Raw genomic sequence first — 22,623 nt, forward strand, 5'->3', positions numbered from 1 at the left:
TCCAACTGAAGGAACGCAGTGCGCCGCGTCTACAGGTCACGCGTGGCTACCAGCCGCCGCTGCGCGACGACTCGACTTGGTATCCCGCCTCTCACCCTGGTATGACGTCAGAGGTCATTCTAAAGGTCAAACCTGGCTACCGGCCGCCGCTATGCGAAAGGCCGTTCATGAGCGTAGTATTGCTTTCGCAATAAAAAAAAACGTTATTTCCTTTTCATTTTCTGCCAACATAGTGTTAATGTCGGATGCCTGGATTCAAAACAGGGAGGAATAACTCGATAATGTCCCTGCTTTTGACTACAAGTGCAAGTGATCCTCTCAATAGATAGCATGGTGCAGTTTATCTGCAGCGGAGCACAAAAATAGGGCAGACTTAAAAAGCAAAAGTATGCACATTTATTTTCGTTATCCCATTTGGTATGATAGCAGCATTTTCTGTCGTAGTAATACAAATGGCTCGAAGACCGCGGTAGGAATAAGCAGACCGATCTTTTCAGACTGCCGTCCTGTGGCGAAAAGAAAATGTGAAGCCGCTAACCGGTACAAAGAAAGGAGTACCACAAAGAAATGCGAAAACATTGTTCCTGTGTGTCTTCCTCCTAGACCCCGTTTTTTTTTTGCCTTAAAGGGACACTGAGGAGAGCTCTATTAATATTTTTTTTTTAAAGCAAAATCCGATAGTTCGGCATTTCATGGCTTTGTTGCCACTTGGCAGGCAGCGAAAGATGCATTTATTTCTAAGAAATTTGGATTCGAAGTTGAAAAAGTTTTTCCCGCCGCTCTGATTCAAACTTGGGATTCTCTTATGACGACACAGGACTAAGTGACGTGACCAAGACGTGCACATGACGTAACGCAGACTCCGTGATTTCTGTGCCAGCAGTGCGGCCTAGCAGCAGCCGAAAAGAAAGCGACCGCCGGCCGCACGTTGAAGGTATCTATCGGCGATTGCGGCCGTCGCTACCGTCGCTTCGTTCACGTTTGCAGCGGCGTTTTGCCATCGTTACGATGGATCCCGCTCTCGAAGTCGTCAACGAAGTTCTCGCAAATAGACACCTTTAGCACACCGTGTACCTTGTTACCGTTAGCGGAATACCGGGAGTACAGTGCTCTAGAACCTTGCTGGGAGCCCGCCTACGCCGGTGAGCAGGCGCTGATTGGTCCCGATGCTGCAGGCGCGCGCGTAGCTGCCGGGTACGTGGCGCCATCTGGCGACGTCAAGGAGATTTGCGCATGCATTGGTTGCGCTTCAGTGATTCGTGGCTTCTCGTGTCCTAGTGTAGCTAGAACCATTAGTTCTAGCAACACTGTTTTGTCCTATGACGTCATCATGCTTGTACTTGCGAGTTTGGCCTGTGGCGGCGATACCTGTATTTTGGTTCTTGCTCTTTTCTACGTTACAAGAGCTTTGTTGTCAGTATGAGTGGCGTTTTTGTAATCAAGAGCTGGTATTCTGTCGATACAAGCCAACTTCAATTTCTCCTCAGTGTCCCTTTAATTGTTCATGATCTGCAGCCGACTAGCCCAGACCTAGGTTATATAGTTTGGATAATAACCTTTTTAACTAGAACTCCTAGTTTCAAATAGAGGTTTGCAGCCTGTCGTTAGTAATAGCCATATCACTTTCTAGATTGTCGAAAACACCATTACCTTTGAAGCTGGGGCTCGACAAAATTCGCTATTTCGACTTATTTCGTGCGCCGGAGGCGTCGCTTTGGCTCCATGCTTTGGAAGCGAATGTATCTTCGCACTACGCTGCCAAAGGTTGTCGAGCCCCAGCGCCAAGGGTAATAGCGTTTTCGAAACTAAAATTCGTGTTTTGAAAGTGTTCGCTTAAACATCCGGTATCTTAAACATGAATAATCAGATGAATATGATGTTGTCATATTGGTGTCAATTTATAGATGACAGCACCAGCACACCGACAGCGAGCTAAACATTGTTGGTGGCAAGCTACTCGACGTTAACGCTCTTTGCTCAGTCATTTGATGAAAAAGATAACTCGAAGCGCAGTTCTTCGTTGACGAGGAATCCACTGTCCTTGACCAATTGAATTTCCGTGCAAAAACTGCTGCAGCGATGAATAAATTGCGACGACAGTAAATCTACATTTGCTGTCATCTTAAGATCCTTCTGCGGGTCTTCATGCACCACGCTCACACTAAGTTCACCTCGCGGCGGGCGAGCTGAGGGAAGCAGGCAGAACCATTCCAAATAGACCGTTAACATGGCCGCACCGCTGAAATTGTCCGTCGAGAATGTACCCGTGAGATACCTGTCCCTCCGATCCCAAATAATATGCTGTTCCCATTCTTTAAATTGAACACTCTCACAACTACTCAATACCTTGTCAGTGCTGCTGAGCTTAACTACATAACGCGGTATGCAGGGCGGGCCTGATAGACCTTCAGTTTCTGCCAGGGGCCGAATGGTAACCGGTATTCGTATTGTCCCACCTCGCAGCTGCTCCAGAGCATTCAGTGCATGTTTTGTGAACACTTCCAGACGGCGAAGAATGAGCATCTTTTCCGTGCGCCTTGGTATAGACTCCCTGCCTGATTCGTCTTCAGAGAAACCGACGCTAACCTCTTCCCCTGAGCCTCCCATAGAGTGGTCCTGTTGAGCGATGCTTGCGATTCGTGTCACCTCCCCCTTTATACAATATGGTGACTGAGTGAGAAAACGCATGGTTTCCTTCAAACTTGTGGCATCCCGTCTGCACTGCTCCATGAGTTGGTTCACTTGACTTTGAAGAGCTGGCAGCTGGTCGTGGTGGGGATCTCTCACGAATGCCTTCAGTTCTTCCACAGCTTCTCTGATGTCACGCATAGTGGGTATGACACCGCGCTCTGTAGTGGGTAAAGGAATGCCGCCGCTGCATCCAGCCACGTAGTGCTCTGTCAGCTCGTTGTGCAGAACTGCTACTCCGCACTGCTGGCATTCGACTGTGTGGAATCTGCATTCAGCCTCGAAGTGTCTCAAGATGGCGTCCATGGTGCCCACGAACTCGCATCCATGGGGTTGGTTCCAGCAGTGAGCCTTCAAGAAGAAAAATAAAGATGGGCTCAGTGGTGATTGAGTTTAATGCTCTAGGACGAACTGGAGCGAAATTGATCCACTGCAATAATTTGTAACTTGCTGAAGGGACGTCTAGATGCTATGCCTTCAACCTTGCGCGAAGCTGAAATTGTTTATGATATTTGATGATGGGCTATGAAGGGTGCACGATCAAGATCTGGTAACCGATCTAATTCACCAAATTGACTAGTCTAATGGCACGTAACATGCACTACAGCTTCGATTCGCAAATATTAAATCAGGGCATTCACAGTTGGGTCGCCACAGAAGAAATCAATTTCAAATTCTAAGAATTTGAAAGTTTAACTCTTCCCCACATCAAGGTCGTTGCAGAGAACGGGTTCATTAATGCATATGCCACGCGGACTAGGAAGCCCGCCACACTATGCTCATATGGCGCCGTACGTAAGGGCCCGCATGCTATGCCGAAAAAAGCGCTGTTCTAATTCAAAAACACCTATATTTAAAAATTGTGAAATGTCTTACGTCTAACACCCTTCATATTTACGGCCGCCAGGTAAAGGGATCCGGTAGACTACTGCAACCTTACAGTGGATGAGCTTAAACCAGCAGAAAATCTATTCACTGAAGGCTTTACCAATGCTTCCCCTCAAAAACGCAACGGCAGCGATAGGGCGAAGGGAACTTCACATGTTACGGATGCATTTGTATAGAGGGCAAAACGCCTTTTTAGAACAGCCGAACTGCGTTCCGCAGCTCCCAAAACCACTGCCGAAAGGAAGGCGAAAAATGACGAAGAAATTTTACGAGTTTAACTGAGCATGCTTACACCCAGACCATTTTTAACCTAATGTTATCGCTAGATATCGCGTGTTCAGCCCGAAACAGGCCCAGAACGTGTTATAGGCAGGCGTTTTGCCCTCTGTACAAGATAGAAACATAATTCACCTTCAACTCTCTCGCTTTCCTACTGGTGAACGGGTTCCAGCTGCACTCGTCCTCATCGAAGGCCTCCCTGTCCAGAGGACACACGCCGCAGCCATCTTGTGCGCTGGCTCTGTGGCAGGACTCGCAGAGAAAATGCGCGCAGGGAAGAGTTACCGTCTTCTTGGGAATCATGTGGCAGAGGCCACAGATGCGGATGTCGGGAACGACATCGGCGAACCGCGTCGGTCGCCAGTTGACGCCAGAGATGTGGTCGCGGAGCCGGTATAGCGCTCCGGGCACAGTATCTGGCATGGCGGTGTTCTCGGCCTCCGCCCCTGCACTACCGCAGAACAATAGCGGTCGCTTACCGCTGCTCGACCATATCTCCTGCAGGCGAACACCTCCCCTCTGTTGCTAGGGTGACGGGAAGGTATCACGGGACTTCGGACTAAGGCTCTATTGACCATCTCCACGCACTCCGTTATCATGGAGAGTTCAAAGATAGCACCGTCCTTCTCGTCAACAGCATCAGCTGTGTGCGCTGTCTGTGGTCGCCGTGTTAAGTTGCCAAGGTGGCGGATATATTTTTTTAACAAGAACTTTGTCATTCAACGAAATCCCCTTAGGACAACCCCTCACCCTTCATTCTTCTTTCGCCACTTTGGGTGGAATCGCTGTCCGCATATTATCACTCGGAGTTACCTCTTGATCTGCAACAACTGAAAAAAAAAATGCAACGGCGCCTGCTAAATATAGGAGGGAGCGCCAGAGTGCAAATAATGGTATGCCGCTCCGTGCTGACAGGGCACGGATAATATTCCCCGCTTCAAAATGTGAAAAGTCTGACTTTCTGAGCTACAGTCAGCTGTACGATAGCGGCATATTGCAAAAACGGAGCCTCCTATTTTTTTTTTTAAGTGCTAGCCTCATTGCACACTTTGCAGTGGGAGCCCATTACACGCCGCCATTCAGTTAGTTGCTGCGCCGCGCCGCTAGCCATGTAAAGCGCGATGTTTGCACCGATATCTGAGGCTGTTTGCTGCCGCCTGCAGCTGCTTCAGTTCATCCGCGTGTCGTCGTAGGGCGCCACCAACGTAGTTCTCTACTCTACTCCACAACCGAGGCGCAGGCGCGAAGGTTAGCCCACCTCTACGTAGAGGCAGGAAAGGAGGATAAGAAAGCACCTTCTTCAGTCGGATGATCCTAATCTGGCTGATTTGCAAAAAAAGAAATAGAATTATAGCTTGAGCTTCTCACATGTTCCACGCCGTTCCTATCGCATTCGAGTTATTTCTGCTGTCGATTTGCGAAGGCTTCGAGCGATGCCCGCCTGATGCAGGATAGCTCGAGTTTAGAGAAACTCTATCTCCCAGAACTCTGGCAATGCCGAAGATTAATAAACAACTGGTATTAAGACATAAAATTTATCCATCGACACGAGTGCGTTTTCATTGAGTTATCTAAGTAACTCTGGCTTTATCCCCTCTCCACCTTTTCCTCACTAAAATTCCTCTCTCTGGCTTTATCCTCACTTGGGCGTCACCTAGTGGAGAGAGACCACAGTTTAATGGGCGACTTCGTTGTAGTCGCTAAGGTAAGACCGAGTTTTTTACACCAGGACGAGTTGATCATAAAACTAGTCCAAAGCTAACCAAACTCTTCAAAATAGTTGGGGCGGGTAAGGAAAGTGAGGGGACTGCATGGCGACTGGGCATGTTTAGATATAATTCTCTAGGCTTGCGTAAGGTCCAGGGAAGTTAAGACAGTCTGGGGTAGCTCGGAGGCGATTCAGGTAGGACCCGGCAGGGGTGTGGAATATGTTCAGCTGTATTTGGCGGAGTTTGTGGAATGATGGTGCTGGTAGCACTGGTTGGGGGAAAGGCCATGTCTGGAGGGCGTCCCTCACGTTGTCATAAGTGGTTATGTTGCGTTTGCACGCAACGTTATCTTCCCTTGCCGGTGGGAAAATCCACGAGATTGAAGGTGCCCGATGCGTGATGTCGCGGATGAGTCGGTGGACCAGCTCGTTTCCTGCGATTCCAGCATAGCCAGAGACCCATCGGAGTATGACACCGCGACGTCGTATTATAGCGCGGTGTGTAAGTCGCCTTTAAGGGTGACGGTGTGTTTCCTATCTGGAGCGCCTTTACGGCCGCCATTGAGTCTGTGTACTCTGTATAACCACCATTGAGCGGCCGTGGTATAACCATGAGGGTTTAGCGCGATGGCTGCTAGGCCTTGTATGCTGTGCATAGTGGGCCGTAGACAAAACACGACTCAGGTGATAACAATACCAATTCCTCCTTTCCTTCGTTTATTGTTCCTCCGAGTGCATTACCTATGCTTTCGAGTTATGGAAACGATGTTTAGGGAGCATTTTTATTGGCAACTGTATGTATGGTACTTCATAAGTATTTTATACTGCACACGATGTGCACTGAATGCGGTTTAGAATATAGTTCGTAAATCATTGCATTTTCCTTCGTACCACAAGGGAAAGCTACAGTTGCTTTATGAGCTGTGGAGTATGTGGTGGCTTCAAGGAAAAATTCCACGAGGGGCAGGGAGGTCCTTGCCACGTGACCTGCTAGACATCGCGCGTGATCTGATTGGAGCGGTGGTCCTGCAAGTTAGCGTGTGATAGAACGGAAGCATCCCGGTCGCGGCGGCCGAACTTCGATGGAGGCGAAATTCTAGATTCCCCTTTACTGCGCGATGTCAGCGCACGTTAAAGAACCCTAGTTGGTCGAAATTTCCGGAACCCTTCATTACAGCGTCCCTCATAGCTTGAGTCGCTTTGGGACGTAAAACCGCACTAAAAGAAAAAAAAAATAGAAAGAACGGGAGGGCGTAGGCACGGTATCCCCTTACATTGGCACCAACTCAGGAATTTCATTCGCTGAACCAACGCAAGCATCTGTCTTTGCTGGGCGTAATTCTGAGGCAATAAACTTTGAACCATACAGAGGAAAAGGGGGTAATAGCAGCACTTACGCGGCTATTTAATCCTCGACTGGCCTCCCTGTCGCAGCACGTAGCACTTCGCAGCTATAGGCCACGTCACCACTGTTGTCTAGGCTCCAGCAACCCCGGCCACTCCAGCAGCGAAGCGAGCTGAACAAACTGGGCGGCGAATTTCAGCCATTTTTTGCAATGGCGGCACAATGTAAACGTGATGAAACGTCATTCTGACATCACTCCAAAATGTGCGCCTATCACGTGCTTTACGTGATATTGTTCCAACCAATCAGATTTTAGGAAGTTGCCATTTCCGGTGTACAGCTATTTTCTCCAAATTGGCAAGTCGAGCGCAAGTGCTCTCGCACGGACCACTTGTAGCTTCTTTTCCCTTCACAATGGCAATTTCCTCACTGGCGTCCCAGAACCCTCCTCGCAGCGCCGCCTCTCCTCCTCCGCTCCCCTCCTCCTCCTCTTTTTTTCTCCCTTCTCCTCTTTTGTTTTTTCACGGCTGTTGGGCTCTTCGGTCTATTCCTCCGGCGAGTCTGCCTCTGCGCCCCGCCGCCGCGGTTTCGTGCGGTTCTGTCGTGCAAAACCGCGATTCTGCGCGTCTTCTGGATCACGCGGTCTGTGTTCTTTAATATTTTTCGTGTTTTATAGTTTAATTTCTTTATTATTTTGTTTCTTTTCATATTTGCATTTTTTTATTTCTTTTATTTCACTCACGAAACCCGTGCGTTCACTAGATGTGCCTTTTCTCTAATATTTTTCGTGTTTTATGATCTAATTTCTTTATATTTTTGTTTCTTTTCATACTCGCAATTTTTTCTTTTGTTTTATTCGACTCACAAAACCCGTGCGTTCACTAGATCTGCCTTTATTCATGCTCAAACCGTGTACGTGGCGGAATGGCAGCGACTAAGTGCCAAACGCCCTGGTTCGATTCCCAGTCTCTAAAGTTTTTTTTTTCTTAGCCGGAACTCGAACACACTTGCTAGCATTCCCTGCTCAGGACAGTATAAGGCATTAAAGGCTTTCGCCTTAATTAACCGATTCTGCTCGTATTTTCTTTCATAGCTGTTGTGCTCCTGGCGAGCTTCTAGGGCGGCCGGCTCGCGATTTTCGCGTTGCCCTTCGAGCCATTTGTGTGGCCGGCACGTTCCTCGCGCAAAGAAGGCGACTGCGCACGTACTTAAAATGGCGTTAAAGGCCGATTCACACGACGATCCGTTCGCCCGCGGCCCGCGCACTACGTGTTCATGCGTCACCACATTGAGAGGCGCGCTGTCGGCCCGCGGCCTGGTCAGCGCGCCTCTCAATGTGCTGACGCATGAACACGTAGGTGGTGGTGAAAACGTTTATTGCCAATGATGTAAATCGTGGGGGCGAAGCCCCCTACATGGCACTTGGGTGCCTCCTCAATGTGAGGAAAAGGCACCCTTACAACGCGAAGGATAGCCCCTGGAGCGTAATCCTTCGGTGAGCGCCGGCGCTCTGGTCAGAAGAGACTCCCAGTAAGACTCCGCCGCGGTTGGTGATGGGGGATGAGGGAAGGTGGGGCATGTGAGGAGGGTGTGTAAGAAGTCTCCTGGTTTGCCGCAAAGTTTGCATGATGACGAGAATTGGTCTGGGTATCGGGCATGCAGCAGTATTGGGTATTGAGCAGTCCGGGTTTGTAGTTGTCGCCAATGTGCAGCCTGAGCTATGGTGAGGGACGGAGCGGGGGTGCGTATTCCCTTCGTTTGTCTCGGTAATACGAGAGAATATCACGGAATGAGAGCAGGTAGTGCGCGGGCCGCGGGCGAACGGACCGTCGTGTGAATCGCCCTTTAACGCCATTTTAACTACGTGCGCAGTCGCCTTCTTTGCGCGAGGAACGTGCCGGCCACACAAATGGCTGGAAGGGCAACGCGAAAGTCGCGAGCCGGCCGCCCTAGAAGCTCGCCAGGAGCAGGTCAGCTGTGAAAGAAAATACGAGCAGAATGGCTTTATTAAGGCGAAAGCCTTTAATGCCTCATACTGTCGTGAGCAGGGAATGCTAGCAAGTGTGTTCGAGTTCCGGCAAAGAAAAAAAAACTTTAGAGACTGGGAATCGAACCAGGGCGTTTGGCACTTAGTCGCTGCCATTCCGCCACGTACACGGTTTGAGCATGAATAAAGGCAGATCTAGTGAACGCACGGGTTTTGTGAGTCAAATAAAACAAAAGAAAAAATTGCGAGTATGAAAAGAAACAAAAATATAAAGAAATTAGATCATAAAACACGAAAAATATTAGAGAAAAGGCACATCTAGTGAACGCACGGGTTTCGTGAGTGAAATAAAAAAATGCAAATATGAAAAGAAACAAAATAATAAAGAAATTAAACTATAAAACACAAAAAATATTAAAGAACACAGACCGCGTGATCCAGAAGACGCGCGGAATCGCGGTTTTGCACGACAGAACCGCAAGAAACCGCGGCGGCGGGGCGCAGAGGCAGACTCACCGGAGGTAGGGTCCGGAGGAATAGACCGAAGAGCCCAACAGCCGTGAAAAAACAAAAGAGGAGAAGGGAGAAAAAAAAGAGGAGGAGGAAGGGAGCGGAGGAGGGTTCTGGGACGCCAGTGAGGAAATTGCCCACAATCACATATATGTACCAGCCGAAGGCCAAGAATAGCGCTGCGAAAAAGCATTTTCAATGCCACGTCAAATCGACGTCACCGCGAAAAGTGCTCCTGTAACCGACCCTGATTGACACGCCCATTGGGGGCGATTGAGACTTCTGACAGCCAATCAGAGAGGCAATATGGTGCCGACAGGCGAATGTGAATATCGAGAATCGGGCCCCTGGAATCGGGCCCCTTTCATGCGCGATCCCCCCTTCCTGTCGCTATCTAATCAGCTCGCAGGGTATAGACGCGCTATCTGCGTACAAGGTTGTCCGCTTCCATATCGAACTCGGCTCCGTACCGCCGGAGTAGTGACCGTGGGTGCATCGACGACACCCGGAAGCCAACCTGCGGCTCTTACCACGCCTGCGCAATAGTTCCCCAGATGCCCTTCAGAGCCGCTCCACGGCGCGCCAGCGGAACGGAGCCGCGTGTAATCCGGTAGTTGACGACCACCTGACATCCGCTTATGCCGGCGCGACGCACTCCGCCTGCCGTCCGGAAGAACTGCGAGCTAGAATTCGTAACGAAAAAAAAAAAGACCGCGGCATGGATGACGTCTTCTTTGGTTTCGCGCTGGTTCCTCGCAATGCATATAGTCCAGAGTTTGACGGAATAACGTCTGGCGAGGAGGGAGCATAGTGGAAATCACGAAAATACACTCGCCAACAAATTCTTCAAAAGAAAGCAATACGTTTTGAGGCCCGTACGGGTCCCTTGATCGCATTTGTTGACGAGTGTATGTTTGTTATTATGACGTAGGTTTCGGGCCTTCGCGCGACGCCCGGCGGTGGCCACCATTGACCTTCAAGTAGGTCACGTGACATGACGTCACGTGATGACGTCACACCGGCTGCAGATGGGGCCTCATATCGCGCCGTCGGTCGCCTCCCGGCGGTGGCCCCCATTGACCTTGAAGTGAGATCACATGGTGTGACGTCACGTGATGACGTCACACCGGCTGCAGATGGGGCCTCATATCGCGCCGTCGGACGTCGCCCGGCGGAGGCCTCCACGCTTCGGTTCGCGCCGTCGCGCGCGACGCGGCGGCGGCGCCACCATAGCTGCATCACGTGATATGTGACGTCACGCCAGGGATGAGGCGGCGCGCGCCCGCCGTCGCGTCAGTCTCTGTGCCCGCAACCGCGCCAGCGTCTTTGCGCCGGCCGTGTATGCGGTCAAGATGCCTCCAAACGCTAAGGACATGCTTCGCATCCACTGGGCTTAACCTTGATAAGCCTCCAATTTTTTCCACTATTCTCGCAATGCAAATCAGTTCTGCCAAAGGGGGCGTCAAGTCACGGACATGAGATTAGTGGCGCTACGAAACTTGACTAGGCGTAGCTACAACCGTCACGGGCAGCGAGGTCAAACAGCCAGATGCACGACAAATAGCTGTTGAAAACAGCTGAAGTCAAACCCGACGTAGTGGCTCAGTGGTCTTCACGTTTGGTCCGGCCAAAGTGGCCGGATCGAATGCAAGCCCTGGCGGCCGCATTTTGATTGAGGCGGAATACGAAACAGGGTCGTTAAGCCAATTGGCTTTGATATTTCTATCCACGGTAAAAAAAAAAAAAACCCTAGTCGAAATTAATCCGGAACCCTCCCCCACGTTTTATATTCGACCCCATGCCCAGCTTTACAACGTTACAGCCCATATGCAACCAAAGAAAAAAATAGCAAAATGTTTATACCGGGCGTAGCATTCACAGCTTACATTATACCGCACGCGCTGCTGTAAAATCTCCCTACTTGGCAGTAGGTAATTTTAAAAAAAAATGTCGCCAAAATGTCGCGACAGGTGCCTTATTCTTATCATTATTGGGAATAACTTGGGCAGATGTTACGCCTGCCAATAACGTTCTCTACGAACCTTTCTAAACGGTGGTGGTTCCCCCCCGTCATGATATCATCTAGGCGTTCAATGCGTTACTTAGATTGAGAGTCCCTCAGTAGAATACGAATTCGTCTCAAACCGCTAGCCATGGCACGGACGGGGTACGCATAACATCAGGAAAATACAACTTTATTGTAAGGGCCGCACCTCGTCAAAATCTGAACCAGTGCACAAAGTTAAAAATTAAATACAAACGATTGTCACCCGGTAGTTTCGATCTCGGTCGGTGCGAACGGTGATGTGTACCTTGACGTCACGGTTGACCGTTCAGCCTGGACTGCCACAATACTGGTGACGTTGACGTCGCCGGCAAGCACTGGTAGTTCTTTTGAACAACCACTGGGTACTATGACGTCATAATACTTGGGGCAAGCGCATGTTGACGTCATTCGACCTGGGTGGAATTGCTGAGCGGCTATGGGGACAAAATTGAAACTCATATTAAATTACGTTCCGCTTAACGCCTGCGACTGAAACTTCCGAGGGGGCATCTGTTTATTTCAATGAAACAACTCATATAGTTTGTTGGTGTTCGAAATTTCGTCTGTCTACAGCTTTAAACGCAAGAACACTTCGGGCTATTACGTATGCTTATGCCTATAATTTATGCTCCGTGGTATTCATGCCTTGTGCAAATGAAGCAGCTGCAAATATCTGCCATGCTGGAAAAATTTTTGTCGGTGACACTTCGACATCAAGCACCGAGGCCAAGACTCGAAATTTAATGCACTTACCAACTCGATGCAATTATTATTCTGAGCGGAAAATGACTTCTTTCGCGCTTTCTGAGTATGTTGACGGTTTTTCATAAGGAAAAGACGCGTTTATCCGGAATAAAATTGGATTAAATTTTTTTTCCCCTAGTCTATTGAAACTCGTTACGCCTTTACCGAAAAGGACGGATTACCGCTGATTTGTAGTGAACGACGGTAAGTGCAGCCTCCAGGATCTACGTTCAAAAATCGTTGGTGATGCCTGTATTATACTTGCAACATCGGTCAGTGGGGATGACAGGTGTATTTAGTTTATCAGTATTTTCTTACTTACAAGATCTCCTTTTACGTGGAGAGCGGTCTGATGAGACTACAAGATCACACCCTATATATACGTCTTCGGGAGAGCAGGAAACCAGACATGTTCAAGTGTAAAATTTATTTAAGCATTGTATAAAGCGAGGTGCCCTATCCCGGCTCAAGAGCAGCATGCGGCTCCAGGCGGGTCCAAGTGCGCTTCGCGACACTCTGGCATCTGCCTTTCCCATTTTCTGCCGCTAAAGACAGCTTTCTTTAGTTTCTAGAAGAGGGGGGCACGCAGGCAGCTGTCGCCAGTTTGCGCTATCTTGCGGAGAAATTGAAAAATCATGCGTGTTGCCAGAAATTAAAAAAAAAATACCCCCCCCCCCCCCCCTCCTCTTTATGTTGTGGCTCTTCACTTAAAAGATTTTTTTTTAATGACCGTTTGCATATGCCTATCTGTCCACGCCTTGTATATAGGGTTATAGCAGTATATTTTTCAGGTTCAGTTCAATACGCATGAAGGTTGTGGAATGTACAAGCAGTCTCACTTTTTCAGGTTGTCGTTTTCTGAAAGGAAACAAAACGTGCAGCACCCAGGCAGAGGTAAATAATGATAATAGAGGCGGATGGTGGAACGTAAAGTCAGCCTGTAAATGAAAACTGAACGAACGCAAACTCAATCTTGGGAATCACCGTGGTGGCTCAGTGGTTATGGCACTCAGCTGTTGACCCGAAAACGAAGATTCGATCCCGACCGCGGTGGTCGAATTTCGATGAAGGCGAAATTGTAGTGGCCCGTGTACTGTGTGATGTCAGTGCACGTTAAAGAACCCCACGTGGTCGAAATTTCCGGAGCCCTTCACTACGGCGTCTCTGATAGCCTGAGTCACTTTGGGACGTTAAACGCCAAAAAACCAAACCAAAAACCAATCTTGCTGACGAATAGGTACCCAACGATCCGACGGTTTAGTTCACTGTTCGCTCATGGACAACAGAAAGTGCAACTGTCCGTCTTGCAGGAATCCTCCGTCCTTGATAGGCTGAAGTTCCGTCCAGAAATCGAAGCGGCAATAAAGTGGGTCCGGAGCAAGTGTAAGAGGGAATACCTTCATCTCATGTCTCTTCACATAGTCTTTATGCAGCAATGTCACTTTGCATGGGCCATTTGGCAAACGAGTAGATGAGAGGAGACAGAAGCACTCCGAACACAAGTACAACCTGATGTCATTGTTGTACTTTTCGGTGGCGAAGGTCACCTTGAAATACCTGTCCCTTCCATCCCATAAAATCATCTGTGCTCTTTTCTTCCAGCCAATTTCATTCACACACCTCAATAACTCGTTAGCGTTGCATAGCTTCAATGAATAACATGTGCTAGATAGCGAGTCTGATGACAGCTTTTCAGCGTCGCTCAGCTGCTCAACCGTTGTAAGCGCGCAGGCTGTGGTCTCACTGATGAGTGTCGAGCGCGTGCCTGGTTGAACGCCTTTTCTTAGCTGCTCCAGAGCATTTAGTGAATGTTTTGTGAACGTTTCCAGGCGGCGAAGAATCAGCATCTTCTCTGTGCGCCATGGTATGGATGCTCCGTTGGAACCGGCTCCAGGAATATCACCTCCGGCTTCATCTGCTGTACCTCCTCGACTCCTGCAGGGTATGTTTCCATTCTGGAGCGCCCTTATGGCCGCCATTGAGTCTGTGTACGGTGTATAACCATGAGGGTTTAGCGCGATGGTTTGGAGGTAGTGATGCAACACCATCGAAAAATTGAGTATCGATAGTATCGATAGTTTTTTTTAAACTATCGATGGTGTAAAAGAACTATCGATAGTGCTACTATCGATAGGCTATCGATAGTATTATCGATAGTAATACTATCGATTCTACTATCGATAGTGTTGCTATCGATAGTATTACTAGCGATAGTACCGCTATCGATAGCAAGACTATCGATAGTGAAACTGTCGATGGTAAGACTATTGATAGTAACAATATTGATATTACGAATTTGCTGGCCAGCAATATAACCAAAACATTTGCGATACCTGATTGGTTTCACGATCTCATGAGGCTTAACGTTCCAAAGAGACTCAAGCTATGGGGGATGCCGTAGTGGAGGTCTCCAGGTAAATTTCGATCAGCTATGGGTCTTTAACGTGCACGGGGACAGTTCGTAAAAATACCTGGAACTGCATCCGATGAAAGAACAAACACCCCAAGTTGTGCTGGCTTGCACGACTCTATCGTGCACTGCAGGCGTGGTCTTGCTGACGTAACCGCTGCAGAAATGCTTTTCGCACACATGCTTCGCCACTAGGACATTCGCACGCTAAAATTTTATCCAGCAACTTTACGTAGGGAACGTCTGCAGAGCTCGGTGACGCGTATAGGAAGCTATAGGGGGCGAGTCCTGTCAGTTGCTCATACCATCACCTCCATACCACACACTAGGGAAACCAAGTTTAGGATGCAGTGGGTACGCGTGGTTGATTTTATAGAATCGATAGTACGATATATTACAAGTATTATCGATACGGATATTGATAGTACTATCAATAGACCTATCGAAAGTACTATCGATAGTACTGTCGATACTACTATCGAAAGTAATGACTATCGATAGTACTATCAATAGCGCGCTATCGATAATGCTATCGATAGTCTTTTTTTACTATCGATAGGTCGATAGTGACTCAACTATCGACAGTATCGATAGTACTATCGATAGTTTTGCATCACTACTGCGAGGCCTTGTATGCTGTGCATCGTGGGCTGTAGACAAAACACGGCTCAGGTGATAACAATACCAATTCCTTCTTTTCTTCGTTTATTGTTCCTCCGAGTGCATTACCTATGCTTTTGAGTTATGGAAACAATGTTTAGGGCGCTTTTTAATTAGCAACTGTATGGTACTTTATAAGTATTTTATACTGCGCACGATGTGCACTGAATGCGCTTTAGAATATAGTTCGTAAACCATTGCATTTTCCTTCGTACCACAAGGGAAATCTACAGTTGCGTCATGAGCTGTGGAGTATGTGGTTTCTTCAAAGAAAAATTCCACGAGGGGCAAGGAGGTCCTTCTTGCCACGTAACCTGCTAGACATCACGCGTGATCTGATTAGAGCGGTGGTCCTGCAGGTTAGCGTGTGATAGAACGGAAGGATCCCGGTCGGGGCGGCCGAACTTCGATGGAGGCGAAATTCTAGATTCCCTTTTACTGTGTGATGTTAGCGCACGTTAAAGAACCCCAGGTGGTCGAAATTTCCGGAGCCCTTCATTACAGCGTCCCTCATAGCCTGAGTCGCTTTGGGACGTTAAACCGGAATGAAAGAAAGAAAAAGAAAGATAGAACGGGAGGGCGTCGGCACGGTATCCCCTTAAATAGGCACCAACGCAGGAATTTCATCCGCTGAACCAACTTAAGCATCTGGCTGTGCTGGGCGCAATTCTGGGGCAGTAAACTCTAAACCATACTGAGGAAAAGGGGGTAATAGCAGCACTTATTCGGCTATTTAATCCTCGACTGGCGCCTAAGTCCCGGTCCTGGGAAGAGCAGCACGTAGCACTTCGCAACTACAGGCCACACCACCACTGTTGTCCAGGCTCCAGCAACCCCAGCCACTCCAGCAGCTAAGCGAACTAAACAAACTAGGTTCGCCTTTCATCCACGATCCCTCCTTCCTGTCGCTATCTAAACAGCTCGCTGGGTATAGGCGCGCTATCTGCGTACACGGTCGTCCGCTTCCATATCGAACGCGGCTCCGAGCCGCCGGAGTAGTGACCGTGGGTGCCTCGACGACACCCGGGAGACCCGCCTGCGGCTCTTACCACGCCTGCGCAATAGTTCCCCACATGCCCTTCAGAGCCGCTCCAAGGCGCGCCAGCGGAACGGAGCCGCGTGGAATACGGAAGTTGACGACCACGTGACATCCGCTTATGCCGGCGCGACGCACTCCGCCTGCCGTCCGGAAGAACTGCGAGCTAGAATTCGTAACGAAAAAAAAAAGACCGCGGTGTGGGTGACGTCTTCTTTGGTTTCGCGCTGGTTCCTCGCAATGCATATAGTCCAGAGTTTGACGTAATATCGTCTGGCGAGGAGAGAGCATAGTGGAAATCACGAAAATACACTTGCCAACAAATTCTTCAAAAGAAAACACGACGTTTTGTGGCCCGTACGGGTCCCTTGATCACATTTGTTGGCGAGTGTATGTTTGTTACTTCCACTATTCTCGCAATGCAAATCAGTTCTGCCAACGGAGGCGTCAAGTCACGGACATGAGGTTAGCGGCGCTACGAAACTTGACTAGGCGTAGCTACAACTTTCACGGGCAGCGCCGTCAAGCAGCCAGATGCACAACAAATAGCTGTTGAAAAGCGCTGAAGTCAAACCCGACGTAGTGGCTCAGTGGTCTTCACGTTCGGCTGGTCCGGCCAAAGTGGCGGGATCGAATGCAACCTCTGGCGGCTGCATTTTAATTGAGGCGGAATACGAAACAGGGCCGTTAAGCCAGCTGGCTTTGATATTTCTATCCACGGTAAAAAAAAAAAAACCTAGCAGAAATTAATCCAGAGCCCTCCCCCACGTTTTATATTCAACCCCATGCCCAGCTTTACGACGTTACAGATGATATGCAACCAGAGACGAAAAATATTAAAATGTTTATACCGGGCGTAGTATTCACAGCCTACATCGCACGCGCTGCTGTAAAATCTCTCTACTTGGAGGTAACTTTTTAAAAAAATGTCGCCAAAATGTCGCTTCAGGTGCCTTATTCTTATCATTATTGGGAATACCTTGGGCAGATGTTATGCCTGCCAATAACGTTCCTTACGAAGCTTTCTAAACGGTGGTGGTTCCCCCCCGTCATGATATCATCTAGGCGTTAAATGCGTTACTTTCATTGAGAGTCCCTCAGTAGAATACGAATTCGTCTCAAACCGCTAGCCATGGCACGGACGGGGTACGCATAACATCAGGAAAATACAGCTTTATTTTAAGGGCCGCACCTCGTCAAAATCTGAACCAGTGCGCAAAGTTAAAAATTAAATACAAACGATTGTCACCCGGTAGTTTCGATCTCGGTCGGTGCGAGCGGTGATGTGTACCTTGACGCCACGGTCGACCGTTCAGCCTGGACTGCGACAATACTGCTGACGTTGACGTCGCCGGCAAGCGCTGGTAGTTCTTTTGAACAACCACTAGGTACTATGACGTCACAATGCTTGGGGCAAGCGCATGTTGACGTCATTCGACCTGGGTGGAATTGCTGAACGGCTATGGGGACAAAATTGAAAATCATAATAAATTATCTTCCGCTTAACAGCTGCGACAAAAACTTCCGAGGAGGCATCTGTTTATTCCCATGAAACTACTCATATAGTTTGTTGGTGTTCGAAATTTCGTCTGTCTACAACTTTAAACGCAAGAACATTTCGGGCTATTACGTATAGTTATGCCTATAATTTATGCTCTGTGGTTTTCATGCCTTGTGCAAATGCAGCAAATATCTTCCATGCTGGAAAAATTTTTGTCGGTGACACTTCGACATCAAGCACCGAGGCCAAGACTCGAAATTTAATGCACTTACCAACTCGATGCAATTATTATTCTGAGCGGAAAATGACTTCTTTCGCGCTTTCTGAGTATGTTGACCGTTTTTCATAAGGAAAAGACGCGTTTATCCGGAATAAAATTGGATTAAATTTTTTTTCCGCTAGTCTATTAAAACTCGTTACGCCTTTACCGAAAAGGACGGATTGCCGCTGATTTTTAGTGAACGACAGTAAGTGCAGCCTCCAGGATCTACGTTCAAAAATCGTTGGTGATGCCTGTATTTTACTTGCAACATGGGTCAGTGATGATGACAGGTGTATTTAGTGTTTTTGGTATTTTCTAACTTACAATTAAGAGCTCCTTTTACGGGGAGAGCGGTCTGATGAGACTACAAGATCACACCCTATATATACGTCTTCGGCAGAGCAGGAAACCAGAGATGTTCAAGTGTAAAATTTATTTAAGCATTGTATAAAGCGAGGTGGCCTACCTCAGCTCAAGAACAGCATGCGGCTCCAGGCGGGTTCAAGTGCGCTTCGCGACTCTCTGGCATCTGCCTTTCCCATTTTCTGCCGCTAAAGACAGCTTTCTTTAGTTTCTAGAAGAGGGGGGCACGCAGGCAGCTGTCGCCAGTTTGCGCTATCTTGCGGAGAAATCGAAAAATCATGCGTGTTGCCAGAAATTAAAAAAAAAAATACCCCCCCCCCCTCCTCTTTATGTTGTGGCTCTTCACTTAAAAGATTTTTGTTAATGACCGTTTCCATATGCCTATCTGTCCACGCCTTGTATATAGGGTTATAGCAGTATATTTTTCAGGTTCAGTTCAATACGCATGAAGGTTGTGGAATGTACAAGCAGTCTCACTTTTTCAGGTTGTCGTTTTCTGAAAGGAAACAAAACGTGCAGCACCCAGGCAGAGGTAAATAATGATAATAGAGGCGGATGGTGGAACGTAAAGTCAGCCTGTAAATGAAAACTGAACGAACGCAAACTCAATCTTGGGGATCACCGTGGTGGCTCAGTTGTTATGGCACTAAGCTGCTGAGCCGAAAACGAAGATTCGATCCCGAACGCGGCGGTCGAATTTCGATGGAGGCGAAATTGTAGTGGCCCGTGTACTGTGTGGTGTCAGTGCACGTTAAGGAACCCCAGGTCGTCAAAATTTCCGGAGCCCTTCACTACGGCGTCTCTCATAGCCTGAGTCACTTTGGGACGTTAAACCCCAAAAAACCAAACCAAAAACCAACCTTCCTGACGAATAGGTACCCAACGTTCCGACGCTTTAGTTCACTGTTCGCTCATGGACAACAGAAAGTGCAACTGTCCGTCTTGGAGGAATCCTCCGTCCTTGATAAGCTGAAGTTCCGTCCAGAAATCGAAGCGGCAATAAAGTGGGTCCGGAGCAAGTGTAAGAGGGAATACCTTCATCTCATGTCTCTGCACATAGTCTTTATGCAGCAATGTCACTTTGCATGGGCCATTTGGCAAACGAGTAGATGAGAGGAGACAGAAGCACTCCGAACACAAGTACAACCTGATGTCATTGTTGTACTTTTCGGTGGCGAAGGTCACCTTGAAATACCTGTCCCTCCCATCCCATAAAATCATCTGTGCTCTTTTCTTCCACCCAATTTCATTCACACACCTCAATAACTCGTTAGCGTTGCACAGCTTCAATGAATAACACAGGCTAGATAGCGAGTCTGATGACAGCTTTTCAGCGTCGCTCAGCTGCTCAACCGTGGTAAGCGGGCAGGCTCTGGTCTCACTGATGAGTGTCGAACGCGTGCCTGGTTGAACGCTTTTTCTTAGCTGCTCCAGAGCATTTAGTGAATGTTTTGTGAACGTTTCCAGGCGGCGAAGAATCAGCATCTTCTCTGTGCGCCATGGTATGGATGCTCCGTTGGAACCGGCTCCAGAAATATCACCTCCGGCTTCATGCGCTGAACCTCCTCGACTATGGCGCTCTTCCGCAGGTGTAAAAGACAAAGTGCTTGCGATTCGTGCCACCTCCATCTTTATATTCTCTGTTGAGTTAGTAAGCAAACGCATGGTTTCCATCAAACGTGTGGCGTCCTGCCTACAGTGCTCCATGAGTTGGTTCACTTGACTCGGAAGAGTTGACAGCTGGTCGTGGTGCGGATCTCTCACGTAAGCCTTCAGTTCTTCCACGTCTTCTTTGATGTCGCCCATAGTGATTGTAACATCGTGGTCTTTATTGGGCAAGTCAGTGCCTCCTTTGCACCCCGTCACGTAGTGCTTCGCCAGCTCATTGTGCAGAACTGCTACTCCGCACTGCTGGCACTCGACAGTGTGAAATGTGCATTCAGCCTCGTAGTGCTGCAAGATGGCGTCCATGGTGCCCATGAATTCACAGCCATTGGGTTGGTTCCAGCAATGAGCCTTCAAAAAAAGAAAGAGATGCACTCAGTGGTAATTGAAGCGATTCCGAGTCGACTCTAGAAATTGTATGAAAGGGCGTTTGTCACATTCGGCCTGGAGCGCTGAGGGGATTTGACATGATTTATATGACGTGATTATCTATGCCGAGGATAAAAGAAGAAATTACTTTCAAGTTTATGTCGCTTTCAAGATTTATCTGCTGTCGGGTAACTCAAGTCAAAATCAAATCAGTTTATTCTCTCATCTTACAGTACAGATGGAGGAATTGTAGAAAAAAAATACTGCCCAGTGGCAGCTTGATGAGTCTACAAGCCTAAAGTTCAGCAGCGAGGCAGTGCGAAAGGTTGTACAGTTTTAAATAAAAAAGATACACCAAAGATTACGGAAATAATACAATAAAAAGCAATATGTATACAAGTAAACTTAAGCTATGTTAAATGCATACCTAGTGTGCAGTTCCCTCCGAAAACATGCAAACAAATCGAAATTGATGGCATGGTACATGTTAAGAAGAAACGAAAGAGCGTAGTGAATGCATCCTCTTCCAAGATTCACACGAGGTGTCGGCACAATCCATTCCTCTCCATGTCTTGCTGGATAGCTTAACGCGTTTTTCTTTAGTTAGGCTAATTGCCCGAGGTTGGTTAGATTGTTCTTGATTTCTGATTTAAAAATGACACCGAGGCGATATTTCTAAAAATTATGGACTTTATCACTGTCAACCGACTAAAGAAGTCTGCGCTTGGATGTAGGTACGATGAGTTATATGCATGCCGGAGATATCTTTTTTTGGAATAAATAAATGCGTTCAAGGTTTGTGAATGTAGTAGCACACCGTACTAACAGCCAAAAATTTATATGGGAGCTGAACAGCGAGTTGCAACCTAGAAACTTAGTTTGTGTAGGGAGGATATTTTTTAAACGCGATATTGCTCCAGTGATTTTTAGGTAACTCTATTTTAGGTAACATTTTAGGAAACTCCATTTAGGTAATCGCTGTACTAAGAGCCAATCAGGACGTTTACAATGTCCACTGGACAGCTAAAATCAATTTGGACTGTAAAAGAACGATAAAGCAGCACGCACTAAGTTCATGCATTTGGTGAACATCTTTTTTGAAAACTGGCCCATCGCACTACACATCGCACGCACAGCTGGGCTCGTATCGTGTCGCTACGCGTCAAAGAAAGACTTTTCGGGCTCGTTTCAGTTCCATAAAGCCATTCCGTAACACTTGAGAAATGTTTGGTCCACAGATGGAAAACTGGCACACGGTTACGATATTCGGCAATGCGAGGTTCTAGCGCAGCTCTTCATATGGTGCGTTAAGCTGCGAGTCACACACCGGGAACCTCCCTTGGCGCCACCTTGCGGGTGACGTTTCGCTTTGCTACTCGGGATGGAGGTTACGCCGACAACGCCGACGCAGAAATCCGGAAGAGCCGAAGCGGCAGCGCGAAGAAGCGTTTAAATGTAAGAACAGTATTTTAAACACGAAGAAAGCAGCACTAACCTTCAATGCCTCTGCTTTCCTGGACGGATACGGATTCCAAATACACTCGTCCGCGGCGAAGGCTTCCCTGTCCAGGGGACAAACACCGCCGCCATCTTGGGAGCTGGCGTCTAAACAGGATTCGCAGAGAGAGTGCGAGCAGGGAAGGAGCACCGTTCTCTTAGGAATCATGTGGCAGAGTCCACAGACGCGAGTGACGTGGATGACTTCGGCGAACTGCGTAGGGCGCCAATTAACGCCGGCGACGTGGTCGCGCAAGCGGTACAGCATTCTTGTTCTCGGATCCGGCATGGCGACCTTCTCGGCCTCCGCTACTGCACTGAGAAGAAATGATAACAGTCATTTTATCACGGGATCGAGAGTGTCGCCTTTAGAGGCCGCCACTTCGCCGTCGGTTACTACAGCAACGTCCAAGATACCGCGCTATTGTGTCCCAGCGTTCTAACGACCTCTCCACCGTCCCGCTTATCGCGCTCGTTTCAACGAATATTTTCTTTCTTCCTATCAACCTCAGTACCTTTGAACGCTATAGGTGTTGAAGAGGCGTTCGTTTATTTAACGACTACGCTTTGTCACTCCAGTATAGCTTTAATGCGTATGCACTTCTGAACATGGTCAAACACAAACAAGAAACATGTGGTTTTCATGACCTTGATGCTGACCTTG

The 22,623-nt window shown here is 48.1% G+C and overlaps 2 protein-coding genes across 2 annotated transcripts; both read right to left on the reverse strand.

Moving 5' to 3' along the window:
* Positions 1–373: 373 nt before the first annotated feature.
* Positions 374–4,375, reverse strand: LOC149335784 (uncharacterized). The gene is made up of 2 exons (XM_089552360.1): positions 3,988–4,375; positions 374–3,039 (listed from the first exon to the last, which is right to left on the reverse strand). The coding sequence occupies exons 1-2, from the start codon at positions 4,276–4,278 to the stop codon at positions 1,978–1,980; spliced, it is 1,353 nt and encodes a 450-aa protein (XP_089408486.1). The 5' UTR covers positions 4,279–4,375; the 3' UTR covers positions 374–1,977.
* A 13,913-nt stretch (positions 4,376–18,288) lies between these two features.
* LOC149335785 (uncharacterized) lies at positions 18,289–22,286 on the reverse strand. Its single transcript, XM_089554552.1, has 2 exons — positions 21,958–22,286; positions 18,289–20,444 (listed from the first exon to the last, which is right to left on the reverse strand). Exons 1-2 carry the CDS (start codon positions 22,246–22,248, stop codon positions 19,329–19,331), a joined length of 1,407 nt encoding a protein of 468 aa, XP_089410678.1. The 5' UTR covers positions 22,249–22,286; the 3' UTR covers positions 18,289–19,328.
* Between the last annotated feature and the right edge of the window lie 337 nt (positions 22,287–22,623).

The sequence above is a fragment of the Amblyomma mixtum genome, chromosome 7 (genome assembly GCF_055824585.1).
Source record: "Amblyomma mixtum isolate Tamu chromosome 7, ASM5582458v1, whole genome shotgun sequence".
NCBI classification, from domain to species: domain Eukaryota; kingdom Metazoa; phylum Arthropoda; class Arachnida; order Ixodida; family Ixodidae; genus Amblyomma; species Amblyomma mixtum.

Coding starts and splice junctions, on each gene's coding strand:
- LOC149335785 (XM_089554552.1), bottom strand. CDS start 22,248: ATGCCGGATCCGAGAACAAGAATGCTGTACCGCTTGCGCGACCACGTC. Junction 20,445..21,957: donor GGAAAGCAGAGGCATTGAAG/GTTAGTGCTGCT, acceptor CTTTTTTTGAAG/GCTCATTGCTGGAACCAACC.
- LOC149335784 (XM_089552360.1), bottom strand. CDS start 4,278: ATGCCAGATACTGTGCCCGGAGCGCTATACCGGCTCCGCGACCACATC. Junction 3,040..3,987: donor GGAAAGCGAGAGAGTTGAAG/GTGAATTATGTT, acceptor TTCTTCTTGAAG/GCTCACTGCTGGAACCAACC.